The sequence below is a fragment of the Gracilinanus agilis genome, chromosome 4 (genome assembly GCF_016433145.1).
Source record: "Gracilinanus agilis isolate LMUSP501 chromosome 4, AgileGrace, whole genome shotgun sequence".
Classification (NCBI taxonomy): Eukaryota; Metazoa; Chordata; class Mammalia; order Didelphimorphia; family Didelphidae; genus Gracilinanus; species Gracilinanus agilis.
This window is the reverse complement of record NC_058133.1, coordinates 27,517,822-27,534,910: the sequence shown is the minus strand read 5'-3', so window position 1 is coordinate 27,534,910 and position 17,089 is coordinate 27,517,822. Positions and strand designations below refer to the sequence as shown.

The following is a 17,089-nucleotide window of genomic DNA, read 5'->3' as shown; positions in this document are numbered from 1 at the left end:
ATGGCACTAGGTAAATGCCAGCTACTACTATCTCTTTCTCATCTTTTCCACAAATGTGACAGAAATGATGTTGAAACAAGTAGCCACCATCTTCTTATTCTCATGTGTCATAAGCTCTAGGCAGATGCTGACCCAACAGCTCCTCTCTGTAGCTGAATTCTAGTCTGAAGATGGCAGCTCATCCCCTGTAGGCTCATAGTAGAGGCCCCGGAGCAAACGACCCCAGAGGTGAGGGGCATCTACTTACCCATTTCCCACAGGATGCTGAGCTCTGCTGCTCGGTCTCTATATACTGGAAACCTGCCGGTCTGTGTTTGGGCGTTATGAATATTTAGAATGATAGCATCGTGCTTAATACCTTCCATCTTAAGAGTCAATACTACGTATTCGTTCTAAGAGTCAATACTCTGTATACTATGTATTAGTGCTAAGGCAATAGAACACACATTAGGCATACAGCTAGGAAGTATCTTGAGGTCAAATTTGAACCCAGAACTTTCCATCTCCAGGCATGGCTCTCTATCCACTGAGCTATGATGGTATCTTTTAACAATTTCCTCCCTAAGCTTTTATGGATCAACATTAAGTCCAAGAAGTTGAGGATGACCACTGAGGTTCTAGCAAGGGCCAGTTCCAATATAGTGTGTTCAGTGTAGACAGTCTGTATTATTTCCATTCACTAAATCCAGCATCCTTAAGGATACCCCCTTTTTGTCATTTCTGGTGTCAGTGACCGTGTTCTGGACGTCCCCTCCTCCCTACTTCTGCCTACAAATCTGCAGGACTCGTCTCTCTGTCGGATGCTTCTTCATTACTCCATTATTAGCCACGTTCATGTAGATGCCATTCTCGAACCCCGGTCATCGTGGAGACTCCACTCAGAGGTGAGCCACTTTCATTAGAGCGGACGAACGAAGTGCTTAGCAGGGCACCTGGTTAATCCGCCTGATGGTCTGGACTGATTGCTGGTGTCTGCTTATTCCACAGGCACTTCTCTAGGTTTGGGACCTGCTTATCATATGCCCTGAGCACGTTTGTCGGTCTTCTTCCTTCTCTTTGGTGAGGGGGTGATGGGAGCTGGGCTCCATTAATATTATATGAGCTTTTCTCTTATGATCTCTTTTACCGTTTCCAGAAGTAGACCATGACAGAAACATTCATACAATATTAATTAGGAAGGGCATTGTGTAGGTGTGGCTTGTTTTTTAAACACGTTCTTCCCATTTAGCTCTGACAGAAGTGGCCAATGAGTCTTTTTGCCATTTTCAGTTACCATCTTATACTAATTACAATCGTTATTGTCGTCATAGGGTGTGTAGATCTGGGCCTGTTTGTAGGAGGCAGAATACGAGGGAAAGGGAATGAATAAAAAATAAGAGGGGGTTCTGGATTCAGTTCATATACCACCTTTGAGGGATTATTCCCTCTGGGACACTGGCCACCTCACAAGGCTGTATTTTCCTCATCTCTAAAATGGGGGTAAGATGGACCTAAATAGCTTCCAGGTCCCTTTCTGCCTCCAGATCTCCAATGCTGGAATTACAGATTAACAAGAGTAAAGGGAAGGAATCTGATCCAGGTGCTAGGCAGTGAGGAGTGACCTGGACAAGAAAGGCCAACGCTTCGCTGAGGATGGAGAAGGGAAGAAAAGGAAGCTCCATAGTGGAAAGTCCCCGTTTTTCAGGAGACGAGCTCAGTCTGAAGGGGCAGGGGAACTGAAGCTCCCCTGTACAATAAATAAGTAAAAACATTGGCCAAGCATGATCAAATCAGAGAACCAGAGTCTCTGAGCTTAAAGGGTCCTGGGGCTCCTTCTTCTGCAGAAGAGATACACACAGATTATTACAGGGAGGCTCTTCCCTTGCCCAGAGGTATCCCCATCACCTCCTGGCCCTTGAGTCCAACGAAAGATTCGCTTTCTGTGAGGAGTCTTTTCAGGCTTCCTTAATCTTAGTGACATTCTTCTAAGATTATTTCCAATTTATCCTGTTGATATCTTGTCAGTACTTAACTGCTTCCGTGTTGTCCCTACCATTAAATTGTGAGTTCCTTGAGGGCAAGGTTTATGTTTTGCCCTTCTTAGAATCCCCAGCAGTAAGCAGAATGCCTGATATACAGCAGGTGCTTAACAAATGCTTCCTGTCTGCTGGCTTGACTTGCTTGAAATCACAGAGTAAGTCAGTGGCAGAACCTGGATTAGAACCCCAGTGTTCTGACTTCCAGCTCAGGGCCCTTTCCCTCTTAAATACTCATTCCTTCTCCTGCTCAGAGAAACAGACTCCAGGTGACTGGTTCCACTTCTTCACTGCCAAAGCACTAGCACAGATAATTTCCATCTTGGTCGTGAAGTCTCCTTGCTTCTTCTCATGAAGTCCTTTTGTCCAGAACTTAGGAGCTGTGCCTGTTGGCTTAGCTTCAGTGTCTTTCTCTGCTACGAGGAAGGCTTCCATCATGAGTGGGAGGACTCAGGAGAAACGACAATGTTGGAAAGGCAGCAATAAAAAATGACTGAAAGTCTCAAACCAAAGGCAGTTTTTTGGTTTCCATTTCTTCCCTCCACTCCCAAACTCAGATATTAATAAATGCTTTACCTGTCAAGTTCTCGGAGGCTACTTTGTTTATTCCCATTAGCCATGCATACATTTTGTTAACCTGACAATCTAAAGAATTAACCAATTGGACTACTTCAAATTTAATGACTTATAGCAAACAGAAAAAACTTGAGTCAACAGAAAGGCTTAGCCTAAGGAAGAGTTGCTAATAAGTAAACAGCAACTGGAAGAGGGTTTTCCCCTAAGTGATGGAGAAAAATCAAACCAGCCCCACATTGTTTTTTGTTTTTAATTTTTCTTTCTTTTATTTTAATAATAAATTTCTGCATAAGTTTTCCAAAGTTGCATGATTCTTCTTGTCTCCCTCCCTTCTTCTAGGAGTTGACAAGCAATTCAGTCTGCAGTCTCACACTGTTAACTTCCTACTAAGCCTTCTGGATACTCCACCAAGAATGGCTGAACAACAGTTACAGTCCATTTAAGATTAAAGTTTTATTTATGAATGGATTATTTGGGGGTTCTAGGGAAGGTGCTAACCTTCCAAAAAGTTCCCTATACTAATGAAATCACAAAAACAGGTGATTTTAAAAAATTTCCACTGTTTCTGTAATTATGAGGCACCTATGATGGCCTTCTGGTACTGGCATCCTTGGTATTACCAAAGTCCTGAGGAATTTAACCTCCAGGCAGGCCAGGGACTCCCCACCCTTGAACTCAAGGCAAGTGTTCATCCATTGAAGCAGAGAAGACCAAAGCTGTAGTTCTAGCTCAGGCCTGAAGTTCAGGACTTGGGTCCTGACTGAAGTCAGATCCTTCCTCCAACCCTGTTACCTATGGAGCGGCCATTTGAAGCCTCCTTTTTCTTTGTGAAATTAATAAGTAAACCGAAAGGTGAAAACACAAAGATTTAATTTATATGAACATGCTGGCCTCCCAGGTGATACCTCCTGTGATGTGAGGGGGTAGGGGAGGGGCAGCACACTTGTAGATGGGATTTATGATGTAGCTAGCAAGAAAAATAAGCTAAACATATGAGATTTATGATTTCAGTTATGGAGAATCTTCTTTTTCTTCATATATGGAACCGCTAGTTCCATTTGGTTTTGTAAAACTTGGACTACATAAAAGAAATTAATCAATAAACATTGTGCTAAGAATTGAGGAAACAGTGACAAAAACGAAACATTCCTGTCCCCAAGGAGCTTCCATTCTATAACATATAGAAGCAAATACAAAATCAATACGAGGCAGGCTAGGGAAAGAGAGAGGAAGGGGGAAGGGGCAGTGGGGTAGGACTAGGAGAGAAAATGAGGAGAATCCCTAGGGGACCAATCTCACAGAATTATATGAGGGTTCAAATGAGATCGTTGGTAAATGCCTATATGCATTTTAGAGCTCAGCCCAGAGGCCAAAAGACCCAACTCCAAATCCTGGCCTCAGATACTTGGCAGCTGGACTTAACCCATGCCTGCCTCTGTTCCCTTGATATAACTGGGGTCATCATAGCACTGGCCTCCTAGGTTTGTTATGAGAATCAAGAGACAACAACATGTATGGCACTTTACAAATTAAAGCACTTTGTACATTGTTGTTATAGCATTTTTCAGTTGGGTCCAACTCTTAATGAAGCCTTTTTCACATTTTCTTGACAAAGATCCTGCAGTTATTTGCCATTTCCTTTTCCAGGGCATTTTATAGATGAGGAAACTGAAGCAAACTGGGTTAAATGACTTGTCCAGTCAAACATATAGTAAGTGTCTGAGGTCAGATTTGAACTCAGGAAAATGAGTCTTCCTGACTCCAGGCCAAGTGATTTATCCATTATACCACCTAGAGGTCCAAATCGAATAAATGCAAACTATTAAAATAAAGTCAGATCTAAACAATTGGAAAAATATTAATTGCTCACGGGTTAGGCCAACCAAGCTAATATAATAAAAAAAACCTACCTAAATTAATCAACTTATTCAGTGTCATAATAATCAAAGTGCCCAAAAATTATTTTACAGAATTAGAAAAAATAATAACAAAATTCATATGGAAGAACAAAAGATAAAAAATATCAGGGGAATTAATGAAAAAAATGTGGAAGAAAGTGGCCTAGAAGTACCCTATTTCAAAATGTATTTACAAAGCTGTAATCATCAAAACAATCTGGTACTGGCTAAGAAATAAGATCAGTGGAGAATATTAGCTAACCAATACATAGCAGCAAATGGTCTTAGTTATTTGGTGTCTGATAAACCCAGAGACCCAATCTTTGGGGACAAGAATTAACTACTGCTAGGAAAACTGGAAAAAGTTATGGCAGAGATTGGGTATAAACCAACATCTCATACCTTATACCAAGATAAGACCAAAATAGATTTAGACAGAAAGGACACTACCATTAACAAATTTAGAGGCGCATAGAATAGTCTATCTGTTAGATCTATGGATACAGAAGAACTTATGACCAAATGAGATAGAAAACATTCTAGGATGTAAAATGGAAAACTTTAATTATATTAAATTAAAAGGTTTTTGGACAAACAAACCCAATGTAACCAAGACTAGGAAAAAAAGGAGAAAGCTGGGGAAAAAACTTTATAATATCTCTGATAAAGGCCTTATTTCTCAAATATGTAGAGAGCTGAGTCAAAGTTATGAGAATATGAATCATTCCCCAATTAATAGATGGTCAAAGCATATGAAGAGGCAGAAGAAATCAAGGCTATATATAACCACATGAAAAAATGCTCTAAATCATCCTTGATTAGAGAAATACAAATTAAAACAAGTCTAAAGTTCTATCTCATATCTATCAGGTTGGCTAATATGACAGAAAAGGAAAAGAATAAATGTTGAAGGGAATGTGACAAAATTGGGACACTAATCCTCTGTTGGTGGAGTTGTGAACTGATTCACCATTCTGAAGAGAGATTTGGAACTATGCCCAAAAAGCTTTAAAACTGCATACTTTGATCGAGTAATACCACTACTAGGTCTGTAGCCCAAAGAGATTTTTAAAATGAGAAAGGATCTGTTTGCACAGAAATCTTTATAGCAGCTCTTTTTGTGATGGTAAAGAATTGTAAACTGAGGGGAATGTCCATTAGTTGGGGAATGGCTGAACAAGCTGTGCTATGTGATTGTAACGGATACTACCGTGCTATAAGAAATGATGTGAAGGATGATTTAAGAAAAGCCTGAGAAGACCCGCATGAACTGATGCAAAGTGAAGAGAGAACCAGGAGCTTGTTGTACAAGCAACAACATTATATGATGAACGTTTACGAATGATTCAGCTACTCTTAGCAATACAGTGATTCAAGAAAATCCTCAATGAAAAATGCCATCTGCCCCCAGAGGAAGAACGGGTGAAGTCTGAATGCAAACCGAGTCATGCTATATTTAACTTTTATTTCTTCACTTTTCTTTCATTTGTTCAAGTTGTCTTTTGCAAAAGTTGTTTTACATTATTACACATGTAAAATGTGTATCTGGATTGCTTGCTGTCTTAGGAATGGGAGAGGGGAGAGAGGGTGAGGATTTGGCTCAAACTTATAGAAAATGAAGTTGAAAAAATTATTTTTTCATGTAATTGAGGAAAAAATAAACTATTAGTAAAGAAAAATAATTGTTATTAAACATCAGTTATAACAATAATTATTACTCAATTTCTTCAAGACATAAAAGGAACTGATTCAAATTCAGAGAACTGAGAGCCATTCTCTAACAGGTAAATGTTCCTAAAGGAAGAAATCTAAGCTCTTCACCCTGATCCCAAATGCTAATAAATAAAGGCAACACTGCGGGGGTCCCACCTCCCCTCAGCAGTTGAGCACAGAGGACAGAACGCCGGAGGGGCTGTGGGATGGCAGGCACCCCGGAGCCCTTCTGGGAGGCAGCGGAACGGGGCGCTCTTTGACTCAGGGACGCCCCTCCTAGAGATCAGAGAAAGGGAAGAGACCCCTGAGCAGGCCGGGGTTTAGAGCAGCCCCTATGAAGGAGGGAGATGGCGCCATGGGGGAGCCGGGGGGCTCCTCGAAGGATGGAACACCCCTGTGCCACGGGCCCTAGTGAAGCATTGCAGAGGCACCTGGGGGAAGACCTCGGTGATCAGATGCAAAGTGAGAACAAGAAGTTACACGACAACATTCTACAGGAAACCCCTTGGCAAGACCTCAGGAGGGAGCAGAGCCGCGATAAACCACTAGTCCGGAGGCCTGGTGGTGAACTACGGTCCAGCTCTACAGAGATGGATTTAAAATGCAGAGCCCTTAGGGGGCAGCTAGTCCACTCAGCGGTTAGAGGCAGGCCTAGAGACAGGAGGTTCTGGGCTCCAATCTGGCCTCGGACACTGCCTACCCGGGTGACCCTGGGCGAGTCCCTTAAGCCCCACGGCCTGGCCCTCACCACTCTTCTGCCTTGGAGCACTCAGTATCGCTTCCAAGATGGAAAACAACCCAAGAACACCCACATTCACTTTCAGAGATGGCCAAGGTGGGAATTTGTTTGGTTGGACAATGTATATTCACTACCAGGGTTTTGGTTTTGGTGCTTTCCTTTAAATTGCTCAGTCGGGAGGCAGTGGGAAGACGAGGAAAGTACTTGTAAAAATTAGTTTGTTAATTTTTCTGAAACAAGACAGGAACAGGACAGCAAGCACAACTCTGGGCCAACCTCCACCCCTTCTGCAGCCCTTCCAACAAGCCGTCCCCTAACAAGAGGTCCAGCCACAGGAAATTCTCCTCCTCCCCCCACAGAGATCTCCTTCCTTACATGCAGCAAGAATCTGCTTCTCTGCCTTTTGCTCCTAAAAACGCGGAGTCGGGCCCTCCCGGCCTTGGCGCTGGGAGTCAGGCCCAGCTCTCACTTCCACCCGCCCAGGGTCACGTTCCCCCTGGAAACTGCAGTTTCCTCATTTGTAGAACAGAAATAACCCGTGGACGCTCCACCTGACTGGCTAGTGGTGAGGAAAATGCCCTTTGGAGCCCCGGAAGCCCTGCTGAAGAGAGTGCTGCCCGCTGGGCCCAGATGGAGCCCAGGCCGGGCCTTCCCCCAGGGCAACCTCGCCAGGCTGGGCCAAAAAACAAACCCGAGCATTAAGCAGCTACTATCCTCCTCCGAGGCCCAGAGAGGGGAGGACGCTGGCTTAGAAAAAAGTCTTGGGATCGACGGTGCATGGTGGGGGTCAGAATGCACCCATGAAAAGGAGGGGGCCAGGACCAGGGGAGCCCTGGGGGGGCGGCCCCGGCAGGAAGGAGGCCGGGCCTCGCTGGCCTGCCGTGCCAGGCTGAGGCTGCAGAACGGGCCTGGGAACATTCCCCATTCGGGCTTAACCTTTGCCAGGCCTCAAGTTAATGATTGCCCCAATCCCCAACGGCTCCGAATAGCTTCCCTGGCGCCCCCTCAGGGAGAGAGCAGCGAGGAAGAAGAAGGGCCGAGTCCCGGGGCTCGCCATCTTCTGGAACGAACAACAGAGGCGGCACCCACCGCGGCTAGACTACAGCCAGCTGGGGCTGCCCTGTGCCCCGGCACGAGCCGCCTGGAACCGGGAAGAGAAGCCATGGGATGGCATGGACACGGTGGCAGGTGATGGCAAAGAGAATCCGTGAGGATGAGCCAACACAAAAGCTTGGGCAAAGCATTTCCCTTCATGGAGAGTCACGGAATAAACGCCTCTCAACGTTCCAAGGGGATTTTTCTGAAAATTCTGTTCCTACCAAAGCCCAGTCGCACCTCCATTCCCACTCCTGCGGGCATTCGGGGAACCCGGCCGCCGCTGGGCCTGGGGCAGGGGGGCAGGGCAGGCTGGGTGCTGGTGAGGGGGCTTGAGGGGAGCCCAGAGCAGACCTAAGTGTCCCCCCTCCCCCCGGACAAGTCCTTAGAGATCTCAGTTTCTGGGAAATTGGTATAACCATCCTCGCCCTACCAGCGGCTACCAAGGCAAGCACTAGAGACATGGGAACTCCTCAAGAGGGCAAACCATTTGTGCTACCAGGAAATCACAGCAGCAAGGGACCCTCATTTTACAAACGAGGAAAAGGGCTGTGATTAGCCCAAAGTCACGTAGATGTTCAGGCCAGAACTGGAAGCGAGGCCTAACTCCAAATCGACTCCACTATGCTGAGAGCCAACCATCAATTGTTAGATGTTTGCATGAGATGAAGAAAGAGGATTAAAATATTACTAATTAATTATTTCCTATCAGTGCTACAATCCCCATTAAAACTGCCATCAGGGGACAGCTAGGTGACTCAGTGGAGAGAGGGCCAGGCCTGGAAATGCAAAGTCCTGGGTTCAAACGAGATCTCTCACACTGCCTAGCTGTGTGACCCTGGGCAAGTCACTTAACCCCAAGTGGCCAAGGACTCACCATTCTTCTGCCTTGGAACTTGTACACAGTATTGATTTTAAGACAGAAGGTAAGAGTTTAGAAAAACCTATCACTAGAGAAATAATTTACCAAAAAGATAGTCGATTAGCTTACAACAAAAGGGGTCAATTCCCAGAAATAGATGGTTTGGGGAGAAAACAGGGTGTGAGGCAGAGAAGGGGAACCCTAGCCATTGGGTCTCTGTCAGAGGTTCCCGCTATACTGAGTGTGGGATAGGGGCGAAGCTCGTCCGCCTGTTCCCTCCATTCCACACCAAACTCCCGAGAATCAATCATTACATTCCACACGTAAGGCCGCAGGCCGGCCTCCGCATTCACATTCACAATAACTGTTTCATGGAATCTCAAAGAGGGAAGGACATCGGGTCCAGCCAATGGCTCCCTGAAAAGCCCTTCCCCAGTGAGGGACTTCTCAGCCTCTGCGTGAAGCCCTCCACCCTCAGGGCATCGCAGGCCCCAGCGGAGAGCTCTCATCACCCAGAGGCGTCCTCTCACTACAGCCAAGCCAGATCTGTGCCATTCCGGCCACTCGCGCTGCACGTCTCCTCCATCCTCTGTTACAGGAGGCTCAGATGGATCACTGATGAATTCTGCCAGAAGAGCTCATTCTGGGCTGTCCCAAAGAAGCAGCGGCAAGCAGGCAAATGGACCAAGCCTAGTCACTGGTACCTCGAGTGAGGTGGAAACAGCACGAGGCTTGGAGACACCAAAGACCCAGGGGTGCAGCTTGGCGGGGTGTCTGGCACATAGTAGGTGCTTAATAGATGTTTACTGAGTGATTGTACGCCAATTTTAATGCTGTGTGACCCCAGGCAAGTTGGTGCCCTTCTCTTTATCTCCATTTTGTCATCTAAAAAGTGAAGCTAATAATACCTTTTCTCTTGGGGGTGGGGGGTATTGTTATTACTCTAACATTTGGTCTTAAAAACAACAACAACAAATCCTGCATATTTGAATCTACATTCTTGAAACCTTAAGAGTATGCTGGACCCAGTGTAAAAAAAGCCAGGCTGACTCCACATGCAGGCACTTACGAATGCTTTTTAAAAGCGCACAATTTCCCATCCAAGCAATGGTCTTATTATTGATGTTAACAAAGGACAAGGAGTTGTTTTTTTTTTTTTAGAATATGGGGCCCCAGAAAAGACCACTTGTGAGGCTGGAGCAATTTCTGCCAACACACCTCAACCCTTGGGGGTTTGGAAGATGGGACCCCCGCCACACAAATTGTGTTCACTAAGGCTCCAGTCCATTTCAGATGGCATTTGGGAATCCTAAGGGCCAGCAAATTATCTTTTTTAAGTGATTAAGTTATTAATTTTAAATTCTAAACTGAAATGCCAAATGAAACGAGCATTTTCACATACAAATTACAAGAGATAAAGAGGATTGCAAATGACCACCTGAATCTAAAAGCATGTAGTCCTTTGAAGCACTTCCCAAATGTGTCCTATAGCTTTCAAAGCTATTCTGTTTTTCTGTGTTTCCTACTGGGCTTCCTTCTGTTCTCTTCTGGAATTTTTCTTTAAACGTTTCAATGACTCTCCTTCTTAGTAACTCTATCACTGGTTTCCCCCCACCCCACCCCCCCAAAAAAATGAGGGGAAAAGGGAACAAGAAAAACAAATTCTTTATGTATATTCAAGAAGAACAAATCCCACACTGGCTGGGTCCAAAAATCATTTAACTACCTTGAAGGCCATGACCCAAAAAAGAGACTAGAGGCCTTATTTCAAGAAGTCTTAAGAGAAAAGGGTAGACAGAACAAGGGAAAGTGCTCATAAGTACAACAGGCTTCTTGTTGTAGGCCAAAACTAGAAACTGAAGGGATACCCATCAAAGCGTGGATGGCTAAACAAATGACAGCATAGGAATGTGATGGATGTTTTTGCAACATGAGGGATGGTTTCAGAGAAACTTGGGATTTCTTTCTCTTTTCCCTCTCTCTCCCCCCTTATACACTGTCCTAATAATAACTCTAAGACAGATGGGCTATGGCTAGGCAATGGGGGTTAGGTGACTTGTTCAGGACCACACAGCCAGGAGGTGTCTGAGGTCAGATTTGAATCCAGGATCTCCTGACTCCAGGCCTGGCACTCTAACCACTATGCCACTTAGCTGCCCCTTGGAAAAGCTTTCATGAACAAATACAGAGAGCAATGAGTAGAACTAGGGGCACAATGAATACCGTAATGATGATGCCATAAAGGAAAATATCTTTGAAAGATAGAAGATAGAAGAACTCTGATACAGACCCCCTCCGGAGAGGTGGGTGATGAACTCCGGGAAATGAAGCGACCCTGGTTGCTTCTGGTATATCCTATATATATATATATAGGCCAAGAAAAGTGAAGTCAAGTAAAAACACACGAGTTGGAGCCCAGAAGGGCCCTGGGTGGCGCCCACTGGCCACCCCTCTACGCCAGCTGTTTTGTCCATCTCTGAGAACCCCCTCCTCGAGGAAAGGATGCTGCTGAGGGCTTGGCTCCCCGACAGTGTGGCGACCCCCCAAGCCTGGACCTCCCGGGTCGTTCGTTAGCATCAGGAGAGAACGAAAAAAGATGCTTGCTACCACCTCGTGCCACCTACCTCTGCAGGTCCATTATTTCGTTGTTCAGGGAATCAAGTTCCTTAATAGCAGAAAAATCAGCCACTGGACTCCTCTGGAAAGAGAACACAAACACTCACTTATTGCCAAATGCAAGATAAAGCAGCATCTACACAAATAATATTAAAGGCTAGACAAACAGAGGAGGGATAGTCATCAAAAACAAAATGAAAGAATCTTAAACCAATAAGAAAAAGCACTCGGCCGGGCTCGTAAAGCCTTTCTGTGGACCGCTTGGGCAATCCGGCCGGGACGCCTCCTCGGACTGGTGCTCTTAAAGGCATCCATCAGAGCCCACAGGACTGCATACATGGCAGCCACGAAGACCAGCAGCCTGGCCCAAGGTGGGCTCCTAACCGTGCACAATCCATACTTCAGGAGACCAAGGCTTTGCCTCCCCCCAGACCGCTCCTCGCAGGAGCCCTGCCTCTGCCAGCTTTCTCGCAGGCGAGCCCGAGTCTGAGTGGACGGAGGTCGCCTGTTGTGCCTGCCTGGACCGACAGAACGGTGGAGGGGGAGGGCTGAGGAGGGGAATGGATCTGCCATTTACGAAGCCAGAGCCAATGCGGCCCGCTGGACAGACGGCCGGCCTCCGAGGCCGCAGGACCTGCGCCGGAGGAGGAAGTATCCCCCGCGAGCTCCCTGGCCAGCGGAATCTCTATGCTGAAAGCACAGACACAGAAAGGAAGGGGGGGCTTATTAAATCTGATTCTAAGGGGTGCCCCGCTGCGGCTCTCTGGAGGAAGGCCAGCTCTTTCAAGCTTCTTCACAGAAGCTGGCAGGGCCCAGGACCCTCTACTCCAAGTTCTTCCTCAGTTCTTTAACTGGGTCCAAAGAAAGGCTGCTGCCTTCCCTGGTGCTAGGGCAGCTCCAAGTCTGGGGCTGCTCGGTTTTTCCAGCCTTCTTAGGTACCTAGAATCTCTGTTCCGAACACATGTTCTGAGATTTCCCACCTCCAGGCCTTTGCCCCCACTCTTGTCTATACTAGAATGTGCCACTTCCCTTCTTGACTAGTGCAAAGATTATTCATCCTAACAGTCCAACTCAAAAGCTGCCTCCTTCGTGAAGGCCTCCCCCGACCCCGCCTGTGGAAACTTGGCCCAGACCATCCGCATCAGTTTATGTGGCGCTCCCCGAGGCGTCCCGACCGGATCTGGGGCCTCGCCATCCCACCAGACTGAAAGCACTGCGAGGGGGAGAGGCCACGGCCGCCTCTGACATGTCGGCTCACTGGCCGGACACCCGGAGGCCGATTCCTGAACGTGTTCCAGGCCCAAGGCCTTGAGGGGGGCCAGCCCTGCTCCGCCTCATCGGCTCCCCGGCCACAGCACAGGCCTCCCGAGAGCCCCACGTAAAAGGATCGTCTCTGCCGAACCCTCCAGGGCCCGGGTGTGGATTCTGCCCCCCACATGCCTCCTCTGCGCTAAGCCTCTGCTCACATCCTTCCTACTCCGAGCCGGCGCCCCCCATGCAGCAGGAGACAGACCCAGGGCTTAGACGGGGCCTTGTCCCCGGTACCCCTAGAAGGGGAAAAAGGCCACAACTCAGACTTGCAAGTGGAATGCAGGGGATTCCTCCCAGGCTTTCCCAGCAATCGCAGAATCTCTGATTTTCCAAGTACTTTTGGTGACGGGGAGCTCACTCCCTTTCAAGACGCTGATCCACCCTTGGGTCATTCCCTTCTCCCTGTCATTTGTAGCTCTTGTTGCTAGTTCTAACTTCTGAAGCCACAGAGAAGAAATAAATGGACTCGGCTCCCACGAGACGCGGCCGGGAAAGGACAGGTCAGTGAGGCAAGCGTGAGCCGACTGCTTCTTAGCCCAGCTGGGCTGGCTTGTGCTTACGACTGGTTTTCCCCCATGCAGACCCAGGCCAGTCTCTCCCACGGGGGTCCTGGGGGACCGAGCCAGGCCACGCCGCAGAGCTCTGCGCCAGCCCTCCTCGCTGGGAGGAAGCTCGGCCTTCCAAGAGAACCCCCCAAACCAAACCCGCCACGTTCTCAAAAAGGCGAACAAGTAAAGGTCTAACCTTGCGCCAGAGAGGAGAGGAGAGTTAAGAACCTGAGAGGACTAGAAAGGCACAAAGCAGAGGGCGGCAGAAGGGAGGAAAGGGTCCGAACTAGAAAAAACACAAAGAGATTAGGCAATGCTCAGAAAATCCTGGAGCAGCTTTTCAAGTCAGAATACAGAGAAATGGGATTCTCCAAAGCCCTCCAACTGGGAAAACGACTAGGTTTTTTGGGTGAGGAGATACAGAAAATGGGTAAAATTCCATTTTAACATGCCCTAACCAGTGGGGGTGTCGTGGTGCTGTGCTGTCTGGCTGAGGAGGTGCCTAGAAGGCAGCATCAGACCCCCAACACAAAACCCTCATTTTACCCAGGAGGAAAGTGGCCCATAACAGGCAAGTGACTCGGCCAAGGGCAACCGGGCACTAAGCTGAATAGCCAGAATTCAAACCTGCACGCCACCTAAGTGGGGCCCTCCTTCCTCTGAAAGGATGCTGGTCCAGCCAACTTAGGAGAGCCAGGCTCAAATCAGGGTAAGCACTTCCTAGTTACGACCATCTCGGGCCCAGAGTCTGTAAAGAAGACCTATAAAAGGAGAGTGTTGGACGAACCCCAGCATCAGGCAGTGGTGAGCGAGGCTGACTGCTGCAGGAGAGGAATCCCCACGACAACACGCCTGACGAGGAGGGGGCCGGCCTGGGCCCCAAGACCTCTGAGCCCACCCCCACTCTGTCTAGGAACTTCCCCCCTTGGCTCCTTGCTCTACCCCTGGAGCTGAGCAGCGCCAGGCTCCTGCCTCCATGCCCGTGTCAGCCCTTCGGATGCCCGAAGGCAGTCAGGATACTGGCGGCCTCGAGGCTTCTCCTTCTCTAAGCTAAGCACGGCCTGTCTCTTTGGCCTGTCCTCGCGTGTCAGCAGCTCCAGGACCCATTCCTGCCCACCCGCTTCTGGGCACTCTGCTCACGGGCTCCGCGGAAGGGCTGGCCCTCTGCAATCAGGGGAGCTTGGGGCTCTCCTCGAATCTCAGATCTTTTTCAGAAAAACTTTTCATACCCAAATTTAGATCTTAACATTGACCCTGATGAAATGTCATCTGATTAGATCCGTGCTCTGGCCTGCCACGATCCTTGCCGATACTCACTGTTACCCAGCATGTGGATTAGGCCCGCCTGCTCCCCCCAATTCCCCTCTGCCAGTCTCAAGTCACTGATGCCAGGGTCCTGCCACAAGCAGAGCTCCCTGGACGACTCTGCTGGGGACCTACCCTCGGGCCACCGACCATCCTCTCTGATGTCAGGCCACCCAACCAGGAGAGAATCTGTGTAAGGACATGATCACAGTCAGGTTTCTCCGTCACCCCTCCGAGAGTATTTGACATTTCATTAAAAACTGCGACAAAACGGAGGCAAGCTAGAACCAGGGCCCTCCCTCATGGGTTAGTGCCAGGAGACAGCAAGGTTATGTTGGTGTTAGACGGGCCCCGCAATCAGGGCTCCCTACGATCCCTCCCTTGGGTCCCCTCCCGCTGTCCAGCTGTGCCTCCGTGCACCAGGCCGCCAGTCTTTTTAATGGAAAGCTCCTGGTTTCAGAGTCTGTATTTATGAGACAAGACAGAACGAGAGAAAGGCAGCCCATGCTGCAAGCTGCAGACAGAAGAGCCCCGCGTGCCGGGAGCCAAGGCTTGCTCGGGGGGTACACAAAAGCAGGTAAAGCGGCAGCGGGACCGTGCTCAGGGCCACCTCTTTCAGCCATTCTCAGTCTAGGAATCCCGAGGACCCCAAAAGGAAACTTTAACCCCTGCCTCCCCAAAGCCAGGGAGTCGTTCTACCCTGGAAAGAAGCGCTTTCCCCAGGGGCCCGCTTTGTCTACCATCGAAGCCCCTCAATGGGCTGTTCCAGAATGTTTCTTTTCAACATTGTTCAGAAAAGATGCAATTTTGAGGTTCCATCAAGTTTATTAAAAACTAGACTTTTTGCCCGTTTGGCTAAATTAGCCCGAAACCATGATACTTAGTTGATGCCTAAAAGCCAATTCTCACAATTCACCAGGCACTGTATGCAGGAATCTGACAGCCGGTGCTCCATTACAGAGAACTAGGATGAAGGGGATCGAGACAAAGAGGGAGGCTTTACAGGCTCCCGAAGGCTCCGGGATGGTGGCTGCCTCAACTGAGAGGGGAAACAGATGGAGGGAGAATATCGGGCTTTTGGGCGCCTTTGCAGATGCTAAGGAAATACAGGAGATGGTCAAGGTGACACTCAGAGTCTCCAGACTGCCTGACAGAGGGCAGGCACTAAGCAAACGGGAGGGGACACACCAAAGAAGTCCAGGAATTCCCATGACCAGGACACCGCCATGGCCCCAGCCTGGGCTTTACTCCCCCTCCAGGAGGAGGCGGGAGAGCTATCTGGGAAGCAGCAGCAGGATGTCTGCCCTGGACAAGCATCCAAAGGCCCTACCTCGAACCCGAGGCTGCTCACACACACACTTAACTCCATTGTCCAGCCCTATCGGCCTTTGCTTGAGCTTCGAGGCAGCATCCCACTAACACGGATGAATGTCCTGCAAAGGCCATTCGATCCGTGCCCAGAACGTAGTAGGTGCTTGTGGATTCTTACCTTCTGCAAACCGGCCCTATCGGATGGCGGGATCATCTCGGCAGAAAGGAGCTGAGGAGGGTCAATGCCCTTGGCTAACTTCTGATTAATTAAGTGAAAAGCCAGAGCAAACTGTTCCTTGGAGAGTTTCCCACAGTCCTTCGTATCACACAGGGCCCTGCTCAAATCGAGACAAGGAAACAGCAGTTAGATTCCCCAGAGAAGAACGCCAACAACTCAGGAGATAGGCTTGTGTCCATCTTGTCCTTCCACATCCTGCATCCCAAATGGGGGTGGGGCAGGGAGCAGACGTGCCCCCTACAATCTTCCTCCTTACTTGGGCCAGCCAGGATCCTTCTCTGCTCTTGGGGGGAGCACAGCTCGGGGGCCACCCAGCTCAGGAAACATGTGACCCTCTGAGCTGAAGGCCGGCTCTCCCAGTCTCTGCCTCCCTTAGAGGCACACCCAGAGCCCCATCACCTCCCTCTGCATCATGCCATCCCATCACCCCCAGGGAAACGGACGCCAACATCCCCGGGGACCAGGGCCCCACGCCTCTTGGCTTCCCAGCCTGACAGAGGGGGGACTGCTTGATAAATATTGGCTGAATTCAATTCACGTCCTTCATTTGGCCTGTGACAATGTCTTCCATTTAAATGACACAGAAAAAGGCTTTTCACACAGTCCAAGTCTATTTTTTTTTTAAGTTGCCTCATAAGCTTGTGCCCTACTCTGTGGGTTCTTGCAAGCAACAAATAGCCTTCCAGGGTCCAAAAGGAAAGCCAGTCAGATGGCCAAGCGTCAGCTTTCCCTTGGGGGAGGCCCCCAGGAACATGCCTGAAGTTGGGGAAGGCTGGGTCCCAAGGGGGTTCCTGCCTTCAGACTGGATCCCCTGAGGGCCAAGGCTGGGACAGGTTGGTTCCCCCCCTCACCCCCCCCCGGG

At 48.7% G+C, this 17,089-nt stretch overlaps 1 protein-coding gene across 1 annotated transcript in view; it reads right to left on the bottom strand.

Annotated features, from left to right (window-relative positions):
• The window catches only part of EPS15 (epidermal growth factor receptor pathway substrate 15), a 120,408-nt gene that overhangs the window by 34,962 nt on the left and 68,357 nt on the right, over positions 1-17,089 (bottom strand). The window contains exons 11-12 of the mRNA XM_044677168.1: positions 16,168-16,324; positions 11,523-11,596 (exon numbers count right to left, since the gene is read on the bottom strand). Coding sequence (XP_044533103.1) covers positions 11,523-11,596; positions 16,168-16,324 — 231 coding nt within the window. The remainder of the gene's footprint in view (positions 1-11,522; positions 11,597-16,167; positions 16,325-17,089) is intronic.